The sequence below is a fragment of the Zootermopsis nevadensis genome, unplaced genomic scaffold, assembly GCF_977971745.1.
Source record: "Zootermopsis nevadensis isolate Lab colony 2312 unplaced genomic scaffold, Znev_1.0 Znev_ptg000012l, whole genome shotgun sequence".
In the NCBI taxonomy this organism is placed as follows: Eukaryota; Metazoa; Arthropoda; class Insecta; order Blattodea; family Termopsidae; genus Zootermopsis; species Zootermopsis nevadensis.
In genome coordinates, this window is record NW_028259144.1 from 12495079 (window position 1) to 12511636 (window position 16558).

At 35.6% G+C, this 16558-nt stretch overlaps 1 protein-coding gene across 1 annotated transcript; it reads right to left on the reverse strand.

Moving 5' to 3' along the window:
- Window positions 1–191: 191 nt before the first annotated feature.
- MRG15 (mortality factor 4-like) lies at window positions 192–15707 on the reverse strand. Its single transcript, XM_022080779.1, has 10 exons — window positions 15416–15707; window positions 12140–12254; window positions 10595–10693; window positions 9938–10136; window positions 9140–9241; window positions 8726–8817; window positions 6140–6242; window positions 3994–4063; window positions 2102–2186; window positions 192–971 (listed from the first exon to the last, which is right to left on the reverse strand). Exons 1-10 carry the CDS (start codon window positions 15441–15443, stop codon window positions 887–889), a joined length of 978 nt encoding a protein of 325 aa, XP_021936471.1. The 5' UTR covers window positions 15444–15707; the 3' UTR covers window positions 192–886.
- Between the last annotated feature and the right edge of the window lie 851 nt (window positions 15708–16558).

Below are 16558 nucleotides of genomic sequence, written 5' to 3' on the forward strand. Positions count from 1 at the left end.
TCCAGTGTATGAAAATGCCACTCACTCCATCAAAATTAAAAGGGCAAAAACGTTTTCAGTTATAGACTATTTGTCATCTTCCTTCCATCCACCCTTTCTGTCTTCCCCCCCCCCCCCCCCCCCCCCCCCCTCTTCCAGTGACATAGCTGAAGCTCAAAGTTATTCTGCGTCCACTGTAACTACTACCGATGTCATAAAGACCATGATAAAATCATTATTGAGACTGCTACATGATCTTCAAATACAAGAAAGAAGTTTTATGCAGCAACCCAAAATGGTAGTGTCATATGTGACAATTCAATCACTTCATCCAGTTGTTTTTAATGTTCAATTAAATTAATCTTGGCACTAAAATGATTAAGCTCATCTATTCTACAGACATACTTCACACAGCCTAAGATTTAATAAATAGAAAATCAAGATTTACCTTGGCATTTCTACTGAAGAATTAAAATTCTGCAAAAGTATTAAATAAAGTTGAATCACAGAACTGGCTGCCACTCAAGTCATTTCATCCTCCTTTGTCACTATGCAACACTTGACCAGCAAGACCATTAAAATTAACAGCAAAGCAAACAAACAAGCGAGGATGTACCAAAAACTCAACAGTTTAACTCAGATGGGTGATGAAACTGATGCTGCAAAACTATCCCATGAAAATTACAGATAAATATAAATACCAATGTGAAATTTAAACAGAAAGAATCAATACAAACAAAATTTCAATTTTAAACTCAAGGTACAAGATATTAAGTTAATCCAGAAGAAGACTTTCATTTATGAGTAGAGTTTGTTCATGTGCAGTAATAACAGACAGACAGACAGATTGAGCAAACAGCTTTCATCGTACCCCCAAACACAAGTTAACCATCTTCACAAATTACATTCATATTGCTTTACGGTGATATTCAGGAGGTGCGATGCCATACTCTTGTAAGCTGAATAAGGTCACAGTGTTTTTATGAAGGTACCTGAAACAGAAACTTACTCTGAATTAACAATCATTCTTGTCAATCATTACCTGGGTTTTGATAATGTGTGGTCTTGTAGATGGCAACCATTGTTTTGGAGTAATATATTGTCTCCATCTTCACACAATGTCACAACTCAAAGAACCGAAACTACACCACTGTCAAAAACTAACACTTCAGATTTATCCTTGATTTGCGAAAGAATGAAGCCACGTGGTTCATAAAACAACAGAATTATCCATTGCACATAAGCATACATCAACAACATTTCTATTACGTAGGCCAGTGGTCCCCCAACGCAGTGCCCGCGGGCGCCGTGGCACCCGCGTTGCTACAGAAAGGTGTTATACTGAATAATGAAGGCCATTCAACCATGAACATTATAAAATCAAAGCACAGATCTCGACTTACTGATGCCCATCTTGACGATTGTTTGCGAGCAGCAACATCATCCTACACTCCCAAATTTGAAAAACTGGCCGATTAAATGCAGCGCCAAACATCACACTAACTTCCCACTTGAGTAATAATAATTGTACTTACAAAACTACGTATTTTTGATTGCATGGTTTCTTGTATCATTAAACGTTGTGTTGTTTTGTGTATTATTTGGTGTCCTTATCTTATTTGTCCAGAGAAAAGAAAATTTGGCTTTGTTAATTGGTTGGTGCCCGCCACGATCTCATAAACTCTCAAATGTGCCCATAGGCACAAAAAGTTGGGGACCACTGATGTAGGCCTTAGGGGAGGAGGTGAAACATTAAAAATAAGAAAGACACTGGCTGTCTTATATTCAGCTCACACATACTGTATCACAAGCTATTCCCAATAGGGTCGTAGAATGGACGTCTGGTCTGTACTTCCCACAGTATATTTTCCTGTCATTTCACAGCAAGTTATAAGGAACTATGAATCAGACTGATGGAAACATCTACTGAGAAAATTGGAACACAGCGTCTGTTTTATACGAACAGTGTGCAATTTTAGATGAATTAAAAAAATCAGAGAGTGCAGACACCTTTAATGTATTAACACTGAATCAATGAAAGTATTAACCGGACACATTTTAGTTCTCCAATATTTTTAAAATCATTTTACTTCATTGTTTACCAAATATTAGTTCAACTTACCTTAAGAAGTCTTGTATATGTGTTAGAAGCAGCTGAATACTTTTTTCATCCAGAGGAGTATATGCTAACATACTTCCCAGTTTCACTGTAATGAAACACATATCCACTTAAATACTTATATTTAAGGTCTTGTATCAGTATACTTTATTTTAAGCCCAAATGCATCAAAATCCATTTTTAACCTGCATTCAACAATCTCTAAATCTGCATATACAAATCTTTCATAATACAAAAAAATATGAGATAAAGAGGAGGGGGGAGCACCAACAAAAACCACAATACAGTGGATTCCAGTTAATTGGGCCGCATCGGGACTAGCACACTTCGGCCCAATTAAGCGGCTGCCCCAGTTATGCGAAATTCCACGTAAAGAGTTAAAGAGATCTGTTCTTTAAGATTGGTCCCAAATAAACGGCTGCCCCGATTAAGCAATGGCCCAATTAAACGGAATCTACTGTATTATGAAATTTCAGCTTAACGTCATCAGGTATATCAATCTATCTCTCGGAAACACTATACACGTCTTCTTGCCACCACCTGTCCCCTCCACACAACAAATTTTCACTTTGCTCTAAGTCTGGTGAAATTTGATACAACAATACGTATATAATCAGCTGGAGTTATGAATGGTGACAGTACAGTGAGATGTTTTATTGACAATGGTGTTAAAGAATGACCAATGGATGTGAGAAATTACAGATTCAGAGGTGACTTATGATGAGGGCTTACTGCAGGTTAGGTTAGCATTAAATTCACATATGCAGTTACCAAACAAAGAAAATAATATAATAAAGCACACACCACAAAGAAATAAGTGTACATAAATCAAGCAGGATCTTAAGATACAAACTGGTAAGCCATTCACATAATACCATATCTACTAGCATCAGAGAATCAGAAAAGCGTAGTTGACTAAATTGCTCGGTTATTCTGAAGAATAACAAATCTGTTTGCTTTCAAGGATAATACTGTAATCCAGATGATACGCATGCTAGTTAGAATATTATCATAAAATTTACAGTTTTGTTTTTCTGTGTCATAATCAGATGCTGTTATAACTATAATATTTTGTCAAATCCACAACTATTTTCTTTTTCTGCTTTATTTATGTACAAAATGTAACATGCAGAATGGAAAAGAATGATGTTGCATATTGTGAAAACCAAGTCAGACAAACTGATTAGTTCATAAACTTCAACATTTTATTAAAAATATATTAAACATTTTGCCGTCAATCACAAATATAATATTGCTAAAAGATTAAAACATCATTTAACGTTCCCCATCGAGTACTCGATTACATAGGAACTTACACGACTAGTTTCGGCTATAATTTAGCCATCAACGGGTGTTATGTAGTACAAACTTATCACTGAATCACTGATTTTATAGTTTTTTATGATTTATGATTTTAGACTATAAATCATAAAAAACTAAAAAACTATAAAATCAGTGATTCAGTGATAAGTTTGTACTACATAACACCCGTTGATGGCTAAATTATAGCCGAAACTAGTCGTGTAAGTTCCTATGTAATCGAGTACTCGATGGGGAACGTTAAATGATGTTTTAATCTTTTAACAATATTATATTTGTGATTGACGGCAAAATTTTTAATATATTTTTAATACTTATAAATCACAATATGACGCATTTACAATATCTTCAACATTTTAATTTCATTACAAAATCGGAGAACTCATTCTGATGAAATTGGTAACAAATATCAATGTATATTTCTTAAACAGAAAATTTACCTGAAGATTTATAATGAGGGTGACTGAGGAAGAAAACATTTTACAAAACTAAAAAAATTATTACTCAGACATTCATTTCTTCAACATTTCACTGTTCTCACACACATTAACAACAGAAAACCAAAATAAACTTACCAAACAGTCTAAGAAGGTGTATGGCTCCATAGACTTTGCTCATTGATGTGTCAGGATGTGTTTGAAGAATCTGAAAATATCACAAGAAAGTTTCAAGAACACCTTACAATACACAGACTCTGTAGAGCTAAGACAGAATATGCAGTATAGTATACATACATCATTTATTTTAATCACAGAACAGAACACAAGTTAACAAATTTATGTTCACAGGAGACTCTAATTCAACACTTAGAAATCTTAGACAGTATTTCATAATCAGTGGTCTACAGACCAATTTAAACCAGACCGAAAATTCCATTTGGTGTTCTATTACACAGGTTTCCCCAGGAGAAAGTGCACAAACTGATGGAAATATTAATCAGTCAATTTTTAATAAAATGTATATTTACACGTGTCCCGTTCAGAATGTCTACAGATTTATAGGTACCTTATTCCACAACTATCACAAATATTTATAAATATGCTGTTAAATACTAAACTGTTCAATCCATGACTTAAATCTACAATAAATGTAAGGTCCTTTCAGTGCCTGGAGCATTCTGCATTCTCTTCGTACCATCCAATCCTCTGCAAAGCAGTGCATCTTGTCCGTTCATCTTTTCTTCACAAACCAGAGACTTAATATGGCCACAGAGATAAAAATTTAGTGGATTAAGTTTGAGAGATCTTGGTGGTGAAGCAACTGGCCTGATACTAACAATCCAGTGGCCAGGATAGGTGTCACGAAGGAAGTTTAACCTATCACATGAAATGTAGTACAGCTACATCATGTTGCGTACACACATGAAGTTGCATCACCAAAGAAATGTCCTGTAGAAAGCAGCAAAAAGCTTATGTACATTTGCCCCGTGAACTGGCCTTCAAAAATATGAGATTTGTACTGAACTTTTACTGGAAATTACTTACAGCCATATCACGAGGATTCTCTGAATAGAGACGTGGAATGTGTAGTGTGTGTTGTGTGTCTTACTCCGTCCATGAGTAAACTACACTTCATCACTGAACAAAATCAAAGGGCACTATTCCAGGTCAGCATCAATCCACCAGCAATACTATAAACTTATGTCACAATCCCACTGTTCTACATGTTCCACAGGGTGAATGTGATACAAGCCTCCAAAATTTAATGCTTACCAGATTGATATGTGAAGAGCATGAAGCTATAAGACATGCTTCTACTACTCTGGTGCAGACTACATTCAGCATGGCAAAAATGTTCTCCTGATCTTGTCAGCAAGGACATTCTAAAAACACGTGGGAGGAAACATGCCAGTTTCCTGCAGATGAATGTGAAATGCCATGAAAGTTAATTCAAAAGAAATTCTCTGACCTGGAAACTGCCTCTGATATTCTGCAACCACACTTGTTGTGCTCCCATTACAGAAACCATAAATGAAGTGCATATCAACATACTCCTCATTTGTGTACAGTGCATACAACATTGTTTAAAATACACATAGTATTGTCATGTTTTGCAGCAACATACAGTATTCATGGATGCATCATCATGACAAATACAACGCTGAGAGGTTTATTACCCCATCTGATGATGACGTGTATCTCGAAAACAAAGCGTCTCTGGAAAAAGCATTTTTGACTTATTTTTTTAACAAGGAATCACACTATGGGGAGCTTGTGTATGAATTTAAATTCAGCCTGTATAGTAACACTATTACATGACAAAAACAATAAGATGTTGGATAAATTTTTTGTTAAGTTGATGTCTGAAGGTTTCTGACGATGGTGCATTATAATCTGTAAAGGAGGTTCTTTGAATTTCATCCATTGTCTGCATTTCAATAAAATTATGTTTCAGAAGCTCGATCTTCTTCCATAACTAGGTAAGGTAAGGAAAGGAATGGCAGAAACCCTAGCTGTTCGGCCCCCTGGCTGAGCTAGCCTCAGCCTCTTTTACCTGAAGATGGAAGAAGATTCAGCTTCTGAAACATAATTTTACTGAAATACAGATGGCAGACGAAGTCCAAAATACCACTTTTACAGTTTGTGTTAAGTTGTTAATTAGTTTCTGCTGTTTGGTGCGGTGTTCCTATCTTATGTGACCTGTAAGGCAACAGTTTAATTACATACTTGTGTTTCATATAGTGTCACTTTATATGGTAAATTTGTAATTTATTACATTCACCTCAGCATATTGTGGTCTCTCAAACTTGTACAGCAACTGAGTCCCCAACATGACATTGAAGTACTCCTTGATGCCATTGGTCACCTCAATTAAAGCACTTTCCCTGTAACAATACACTTAGTTATAACTAACACTGGAAACACAAGGTTGAAACAAAAAATATTTCATTACCAATACAGTGCTTTAAAGTTTCCTCTCAGCAGTAGATAAAAAAATCTATAGCTATTCAAGGAATATTTGTATATGCAACAGCATTAGAGTTTCTACAAATTGATAAAAATTCAATGCAAGTATATCATTTTATTGAAAAGCAACATTTCTGCAGGCACACTATGTGAAGGTGTTTCTCTGAAATTCTGTATTAAAGATGTTACTAATGATATAAATTAAATATTCATCCTCTGAAAACGCAAATTTTCCTTCTTTCTTCTTTATTACGCCGTCTCCTTTACAGGAGGTTGGCGACATATTATGAACAGGATCCTTCCATCCTTTTCTAAGACTGGGACCTGTTCATATATGTTTTTTAGGCAGGTGATAAGTAGTTTGCCATTGCCTTCTTCTGTGTGAATGGAGTAATTGTTGGGATGCCACGGAGAAACCGGGAAAGCCCCGGGGGAAAACTCTGTGTTGCCTAGACCATGGCCTTGCCCAACACAAGTTATAAATTCGGGCACGGCCGGGAATCGAACCCGGGACCACAGGATTACAAGTCCAGCGTTCTGACTGCTAGACCACCATGGCGGTACGCAAATTTTCCACCATTAATATATTTGACTTTTGCCAATTCGTCAGCGCTGTTCATGAATGACATATAACACATGTTCAAATCAGTGAAAATCACAGCTTCATTCAGTATAAGTTTTATTGGTCTTTGATGGAGAACTACTGTGTGGACAGTTGTATAATTTGCCTAACTCTCAAATTCACTACCCTCACTACAAGCTGCTCAGTCTGTTCAGAAGCCATCTGGTAAAAACATGGATGGGGCAAGAGGTGTGCACAGGGTATTGGTCAGGAAGCCTTAGGGGAAGAGACCTTGATGTAGATGGGAGGATAATCTCAGGTGGGATCTATGGGAGATAGAAGTTGAAGGAGACTGGAGTTTGTTGGCCCAGAACATAGTCCACTGGAGGGCTTTGGTTAATTCGATGATAAACCTTTGGGTTATTAAGCCATCTAGTTAGTTATAAATTCCAAACGGCATGTTAAATTACTTCTGGTACCATCCTTCAATGAACTATGAATGATAAAACTTACAGGCACTTCATGCATGACAATGTAACAGTCCACATTAAAAACAGTTCAAAAAGGGAAGAGAGAAATGGAGAACAGGTAATAAGTTGAGAAATGTGGGCTCCTCAGTCATCAGATTTACATCTATGTTATTTTTATTTATAAAGGACGTTGAAGTTAAAGTGAGACACAGCACATAAACCAAAACTTTTGCCATTTAAAGAAAACCAACGTGTCACTTGTGCATAAATATTTTCTCATGATTTGAGACCCAATTAGCAGCAGGTGTACATTTGAAGTATCTTCTTTAAAATAAGTTGCAAGAGGCTGGGAAAGAGGGGTAGTATTATCTATGCCAAGCCACCAGCATTATGCAGAAAGTTGTTGACTGCAGCATTGTAACCCGAAGTAAACAGAACTCCTTTCATTATCACACTCCTGTGATTTTAAAGCTATTTATGTGTTTAAAATTTCTCCAATTTTATGTCTGAGATGATCTTGAAGAAGATCTCTCATAACCTGCAAGATAAGTGAAAGCTGGCTGCACTTGCATTAAAATTAACTCTGGACTGGCTTTACTCCTTTACTATGAAAATATTGTTGGGTAGTAACACCTTGAAGATGGAGGCAAGTATGCTCCTCCAAAGTGTTGGTATCTACCCACAAGTTCACATAACATTACTACCCATAAGACCAACATCAAGATCTCTGTTGCCATGAAAACCAAAAACCTCATTTACTGTAATAATGTTCACTGTACTTAGATTATGAAGATTTCTGTCTTCTGGGTTGTTGTGCCGTGTAGTCTAGTCGATGCTAACCAACGTTTCAGAGGTCAATATTCATCGCCCTGATGACGGAGGCAGTATGACCTCTGAAACGTTGGTTAGCATCGACCAGACTACATGTCACAACAATCCAGAAGACAGAATCTTCATACTCACCGCTGTGAAAACCTCAAATCTTATATATTTAGATTATGTTCATAACATCACAATAAAAACAGTTCAGACTATTGGATCCTGGATACTGAGATTGACCCGTTCTTCAAGTGCCTGAGCACTGCGGGTCCCAACTTTTCGTTGGCTTGATCTATAGACATTCGGTAGGACTCCTTGGACGAGGGATCGGCCCGTCAAGGCCTCTACCTGTACACAGGACAGCACAACACAGAAAAACACGGACAAACATCCATGGCTTGAGTGGGATTCGAACCCACGGTCCCAGCGACCAAGCTTACCGTATATAACCTATTTAAAAATACATAACAGTTTAAATACAAATACCAAGCTAACTTACATTAATCTATAACAAATAATTCAATATTAGTATTAGTACTTTGTTACATACTTGTTAGGGGTGTTGCTTTTACTTGAAGTCTTGTGTTTGACGTAATTCTCAAGGATTTGTTCTACAGTAACTTTTGCTGGCAGGTTCACAAGCTGTAAAGAAATAAAAGATCATAGAAGATACGTGTACAACTTTAGCTGTCAAGGGAACTGTGAAACGGAGAAACCATAAAATAAAGAACAACTACTACACATGAGACTTACTGGGCCCTGTAGACATCAGATCCCTGATGAAGAGAACTTAGGCGGTTCTTGAAATATCAGTTTTTTGCAACCACCTGATGTGGCTGATTGCCCGAGAACACTTCATTGCATGCATAATGTTACCAGCCAATTTTTAAATTAAATCTCTCAACATACATTGCAAAAAACAATTATTCACAAAATTTATTTTAGATATAATCTATTATCTCACCTTTCTCTGCCTTGAGATAAGATCCCAATCATCAACAAGCCATGGCTTCAACTCATCAGGAATTTTCACTTTCACTTCGACTTTTGTCAGAAACTGCTCCTCCTGACATCAGAAACATGAATATCACTGAATCTGTTTCTCATATTAGCCAATTTACAAAAATACAAAGATGACAAACAGATTAAATATGCCTTCCAGTTGAAAGCTTATGGTTTGCCACATACAAACATCGCAGAAAATATAATTAAAGCAGTTAACGTTTATTTTTAAGAATTACACACACACACATAATTTTGAGATAAAAACAAACCTTACAACTGATGGCTGTGAGCAGGGAACTAAGTAATATGCGAGCCCTACCAAATGGAAAGTCCAAATTTATGACATGGTTTGTGGTATAAGAAGAATAAAAAATATCAACACAGAAACACTGAAGAATGACTACCGAGTGATAGCATACGAACTTGGCTTCAAACACATGACAGACAGCCATTGTCAATGCTGGGAAATGGGTGGGAAGAATGAGAGTGAAATTCATACTGTTGTGAGGGGGAGTCAAAACAATTTACAAAAACAAGCAGTCATTAGAAACTATTTCTTAAAATAACATCAGTTGTGTAAAGAAATGTAAACCATTTTGTGAATTTTTATAAATGTATCAAACAAATACTTTGGATTACCTGTCTTTTTTATTATTTGTGCAGCTTCTCCCATTTATTAGCCTAGACAATCAAGAGTTTACTGTAGGTCTCATATTTTTTTAAAAAAGGAAATGTTCCAGTGTCAGATTATGCTTACAGTCTCAACAGTTGGATCCAGTCGGCCACGTTTCTTACGAGGAACATCTGAAGAGGAGTCTTGAGAAGATGATGGTGTTGAGGCAGGGCCTTTAATCTTCAATACTGTTGACTTATCTGCTAATGGAGTGGAGGCACGACTGTCAGAATCCTTACCCCCACTTTCTGATTTGCGTGTTTTAGATGGTTTCTTGTTTTTCCTTCAAGAGCAGGCAGACATTACGGAAAAATGCTTTACAAAATTATATTTCATCACATGGGAACAGGAGAATTAAACACCCATACTACAATGTTGCTGGCCAGACTTAATGGGGTTAGTGGTTTAACAGCATGCTAATGTGGTGCATGGCCAGCTACACCACAAATAAGCCATAACACACAGCTGATAAAGCTTAAATCACGCTTAGATATCAGCTCACAGATAACATCAATGCCCATGTAATGTCCAATTGGCTGACTATTAAGCAGGTATTAGGGGAGTGAGAAGATAAGAAGTGTTTTTATTTTCCTTCAAACACTTGACTCTACCTTCAATCTTCTTCCTCTATTCATAGTGTGTGACTGTGAACTTATTACTTTGTAGTTATTTCAAACATTCCCAACATTCAAAACTGACTGCTAAATGCTAGAAACTGTAACAGAGAAATAATGCACTTACTGTGGGTTGGCTTTATGAGCTCTCTGCAGTTCCTTCTGTTTCTGGACATTGGCTTCATTGTATTTCAACACCCGACTTTCAGGCACCCATTCATCCCAGCTGTAAGCCATAAGGCAGTACATAAAAGACATATAATTTTAGACGAATGTATAAATACTGATCCATCTTAAGTGGGTCCCTTGTCACCACATCAGGCATGTCCTCAAGTTGCATATGGAGGAGAAGGCCTCCAGATATCGAGAGTAGCTACAATACTGTTAAAGGAAACAGGATCCCTTTTATTCACACAGACTTATTAAATACGCCCCTATGCAGAAGCTTCAAAAGTTTTGGAAAAGAAGCAAATATAATAACACTGTAGCAGGAATCCTGGAAAATTCTCACACATACCAAAACAAAAACACTACCCTATAATCAGCAGCAAAACTGTTCAGTTTTGTTTGATTAGTGAGCATGAAAAGTTCCAGAAAAGGGTTCATACTGTGGAAGGTAATGGACCATCACATGCAATGGGCAAACATAAAATTTTTCAAGTGACTGGGAAAATTAGTCACAGAAATGGTGAAAATTCTTTGGACAGAAAACGGTAAACAAACTGGCTTGATCCATGGTATCAAGCAGTATGCATTAAAGGACAGCACTGAAGCATAAAAATATGACCTGCACAGTGGATAACCAGCAAATCATAAAACAAGGACAATGGGAGACAGGAGCAGGTGGTTATGTGCTCTGAGTGACGTCAAACAGATGATTGCATCAAAAGACAAAATTTCAGCTGGTAGTTGACACAGTAACCTCAGTGAGGATGTGAAGATGGACTGCATCTGTCAAAGAATGCTGATGCAAGACCAATGTGCAGACCACATGAGGATCAGTGCTGAGCTCATCAGATAATGATCTGGGCCTTCTTTAAAAGACCCAAAGTAAAGGACCATCCTCTATATACAAGTAGTCATCATCGCTGGGAGTCAAGAAATTCCAGTAGGGCTGTTTCAATGCATGACAATGTTAGAAGTCTTGTTTAAGTGGCATGGCAATGAGTCTCTACTGGATAGTTCCATGGACAACAAGCAAAGGTTCAAAGAGGTGCTTACATATTTATGGAAGGTGATTTGCCTGAACCATCCTGAAATGTTGCCAGCCAAAGACTAGATATTCCTGCATGATTAACACCTGGTAGATCCAGTCATTGCTTGTGCAACAGCAGCTCATCAAGAATGGTACTGTGATGATCCCACGCCCAACACTATCCTGATCTCACATGATGCAAATGATATGTATTTATGGCTGTAAGGGGCTGTTATTTCAAGGATGCAGTGCAAGTTCAAGTGACTACTAACTGTCCTGCAAGAGCCACATGTAGTACCTTGGTTTGAACAACTATACAAATGCTGGCAGAAATCTGTAAGTGTTGAAGGATAATACTTTGAACACAACTGCATATAAGATTCCTTAATGCCACTGGCTTCGAGATATGGCTCTTGTCCCAACATTACTACATATTCTTCTCATCTGTAATGATATCAGTATATTTTAAAACAGTACCTTTTGTTCCAACCAGCATAATGAATGTAGTATCTTATCTGCTTATCCTTCACTTCAGCCTCCAGGCATTTTGCTTCATAAATAAGTGGGCCATGGAAACAAAGAACCTTTTCACCTGAAACCAAACAACACTGTAAGAGCATACAGTGTACACTTAACAGGCAAATATTGCAGAAAGAAATATAAATGACAAGCTAGCATCTACACACACAAATAAAACTAAACAGACAAACCTTATTCATTTTGAGATGATCCATGGAAGTAAAGCTCTTCACTAAACTAAATAATTATCACTATAATAAACTTCTCCTTTATAATAAACAAACATTACATTCATATGCAGCTATTCACAGTTAGTTGATACTTATTCCAAACTATATCCTGAATGAATGAACAATCAATACTAATGCTTAATTGTTCACTGTTATTAGACACTTAATAAAAATTTAAGTACACACAACTTGTTAAACTAACATTATAAAACAAACCTGATTTCATTATACTTTGAACTCATTGAAGACTTTCAGTGGTTTCTTTCTTAAATGCAAACTTCTGATGCAAGAATTTAAGCATTTGTTTTCAGGTAAAATGAACTACTGTGATAAAATTACATAAAAAAGTATTATTGTTGTAGGTGGTCTTGGAATTCAATTTGTAATGAATGCTTATACAAATATGCTAAAATACATTTATGAAACTGTTTCCATGTTTAACCATTCATTAATATCCATTAATGCAACTTTGCAAGTATTATATTAAGGTATGCTAAAAATTAAGTATGTATGCTCTGAAGTAAAATGGTCCTTAAAACTGCTCAATCTAAATTTAAAATGATTTAGCTTTAAGAATGTTTCATATAATTCTCAAGTGTCAAATTTTTTCCAACATCAGTTTATCCCGTTTCTTGTTGTTTCATGAATATTGACAAACAGATGGACAGAATAATTTTAATATGTGTTTAAAGAGCTGTGAACATGCCAAAAAAAGGTGTGTGTTAATTTCTTATAAAACATTTTTAATGTAGTTCGCAATATGTGTTCAGCAGGCTTATTCCTCTGTATATTTTTGGTCTTTTCTGTCCCTTGTTAGAAAATAGGAATTATTAGTTCACTTCTCCATTAAACTAGAATTTTTCCAATGAAATATCCTTCATTCACCAATTTTAATACAGTGGACTCAGGTTAATTGGGACACATCAGGACTAGAACACCTTGGCCCAATTAAGTGGCTGCCCCGATTATGCAAAGTTCCACGTAAAAAGGTAAAAAGGTTTGTTCTTTAAGATCTGTCCCAAATAAATGGCTGCCCCAATTAACCAATGCCCAATTAACTGGTATCTACTATAGTTTTAATTTAAATTCCTTTGTTGTTTATTTACACTGTTTTGTCTTCTCCAGGATCTTTAATTTTTTTCACTAAAACTTCTGTTAATTTTTTATCTGTTACTACCGTATCTTCATCTTTTGCCTCATTTATGTTCTTTCATAAAAATTTCTTCATATCTGGTCATCATAAATTCTATTCAGCCTTCTTTTAGGCTTAAAAATAATGATAAATTCCTGTTGATAAGCAACTAGCTTCTTAATGAGTAGTCAAGTCTACCATGTACACCATGTTGGTACTACCAATTGTGGGAAACTAAAACCTATGATTTTGGGGTGGTATTCAATGGCATAACACCCACACCAAATTTAATCAAAATCCACCAGAGATGAAAAGTGCAGACACACAGGCATATGGACAAACATGATCAGCCTTATATATATATTTATTTTGTGCACATCATGAAAAGAATGCATAATAATCACTACAATAGAACATTCAGGGTATGAAGTTGCATGCCAATGTGGTACTATAATAACAATAAAGAATAAAGCTTCACAAATGTTCTAAGAATAAGTGATCATATTTGTGAGGTTTACATATAATTTGATTGAACATTCCTTTAAAAACAGCCATTCTGGGCAGAACTCATAAAGTCTACCTGTCTACTATACAGACTTCCTCCCAGACCCACAAATCTTATGCTGTTAATGTACATGTGCATACACTCATACACAATAAGAGATAAATAATAAAATGCAATTTAGCTCATGGACTGACATTCTCAGTTCATACATTGATGGCCACAAGATTAAACCCTACATGAGTCTGAAATTTATTTTTGCAATTGTAAATATATTATAAAGGCAAAGGGAAGGTGTGGAGAAGTAGCAATAGTAATAGTAGTAGAAGCAGCAGCAGTAGAGTAACAGTATTCTTTTTTGGGGGGGAGGGGGGAGGAATTTATTACTAAAGTACAGTCTGTCTACATTGAATTTATTGAATTTGTCAGATATAACCTCTAAGATTAGTACCCAGGCAATGCTTGCAACTGTTAAATAACAAACAATATTTCACATATAAACCGTAGAAATATTACAATATACAGCAATATTTCACTAATTTTGACCCTCCATAATTTAGACTATCTTCTCTTCTTTACATATTTCACTGACACAGAACGGCTAAGGAAAGTGCATATAGTGTCTAATTTGTACTGAAAACAACAAAATTTTCCATTTTTTTTAGAAAGAACACCAACATAAATTAATATTTGTTTTGAATATAAACATTTATATAAAATGTTATTATTCTTGTCATATCCTTGTCTTAACACCATCTGAGTTAACATATGTTCCTGGACTGTGAATAAATTTTTTATTGCTATCAAACAGAGTTAAACCAAATTTTCATATGACCACCATGATGTTGTTACAATATTTGTTTGATACAGTGCTCCAAATTAACAGAGGTCTGGGATAGTCAGTAGAGTTAGTTGAAATGTTAAATACAAAATTGTTTCTGCCCTGTAACCAAAGACTAGTAAGAATTTTTTGCATGGATAAGGTCCCATTTTGAGAAACATCCCTCAAAATGCATTTCTTTAAAGCTCGCAGTGTAAACAGAATGTTTAAATCGTATATTTTTATCCCCCTGACCAACTAAACAAAGAATATTCTGTATTATAGCTTTTCAAGACACCCTATGGCTATATGTCTTACCTAGTGGGCCTGAGGAAAAATATAAAATGTAACAGACGAGATAACCTGAATATGATACACGTATGCAGACCACCACATCGCAAAATCCGTTAACAGGTTGACAATGCAGGAATTCTATATATGCACATATGAAAACTATGCGCCTGCTAATTCTGAATATTATCAAGAAATCAACTAATTGCAGTGTGTATTCGTGGTCTACATGCACAATTACAATGTTAAATGAATATACCTTCCTGAAATTTAAATTTCGGTGGCATCTCAACTTTCTCCCCAGTTGAATAGGGTAGAGGTTAGACACGTCCAACAGAATGTTTCCTATTCTTGCAGCCCTTAAAATTCAACGGAGAACTACTTTTACCGCACTAAATACAGAATCACCGTCACTTCACAATAATTCACATTTCTCTTCCTCTACGAAAGAATAAACGTACACAAACAGTAAACAAAACTTTTCATGGGGTGGTCTAAATCACTATAGCCATATGCAGTCACCATTGCCAACTTCTAAGGCACTGTTGACAACAAATCTAGTATTATCTGTACCTGTAAGAATGTAACATAGGCATCGTTTGTGGGACGGATTAGTATGGCTAGGCAGCAATCCGTAGTCCAGATTTTATTGAATTAGAATAGAATAGAACTTATTTACATTCCACAGACCCTTCATAGGTGTAAGCCAATGATGCAGACCATTTCATAGCACAAATACAATACTTTCTTGTTTCTAATAGTTATAAGTTACTACTATTAATACAGAGCTTACAAATTCATGAACAGAAATTAAAGTGAATCTGCAGGTATCTTTTTATGCTTTGAAGCTTAAGCATATCAGTAATATTTGAAAACGCAGTTCTTATCTAATATGTATTAAAACTGGTTATGCAGACAGTACTGTCTACACAACCAAATGCCACTACTAGTTTTTTGTTGGATCTATGTGGACTTCCAAGTATCTTCAAATTTTTTGTTGTGTAATTGTATCCTGCAGAGAATCTCATTTAATTAATCTCTGGTGTCTTAAATATTGAAAAAAATTTGTGTTTGAACTAAATTTGGTTTCATAACAATGTTCAAAATATGCAAAAATGTAATAATTTTTAAGTTATTTTCGTTTTCAAATTAAATTTTAAATTAATTCAATATATTTATTTGTTTGCTTGTTCTAATGTTGTATTCTATATTAAAACTTGACTTCTGATTCAAACCTATCCTATAAATGCTATTACATCACATTTTAGTAGACATTTTCATTCTGAACTCTGATGCAACATTGTGTAAATTATACTCTTTATGTTATGTGAGTCTAATATAAGCATCCAGTTATCTGCATACAATAATGTATTAATTAAAATCATCATTTATTTCAATTCCA

Bases quoted from the DNA above. Each gene is read 5' to 3' on its own strand.
- MRG15 (XM_022080779.1), bottom strand. From the start codon at position 15,443: ATGCCACCGAAATTTAAATTTCAGGAAG. The intron at 10,694-12,139 runs GTACTGTTTTAA...TATGGCTTACAG, and splicing joins TATGCTGGTTGGAACAAAAG to CTGGGATGAATGGGTGCCTG. The intron at 2,187-3,993 runs GTAAGTTTATTT...GTTTCATTACAG, and splicing joins ACACCTTCTTAGACTGTTTG to TGAAACTGGGAAGTATGTTA.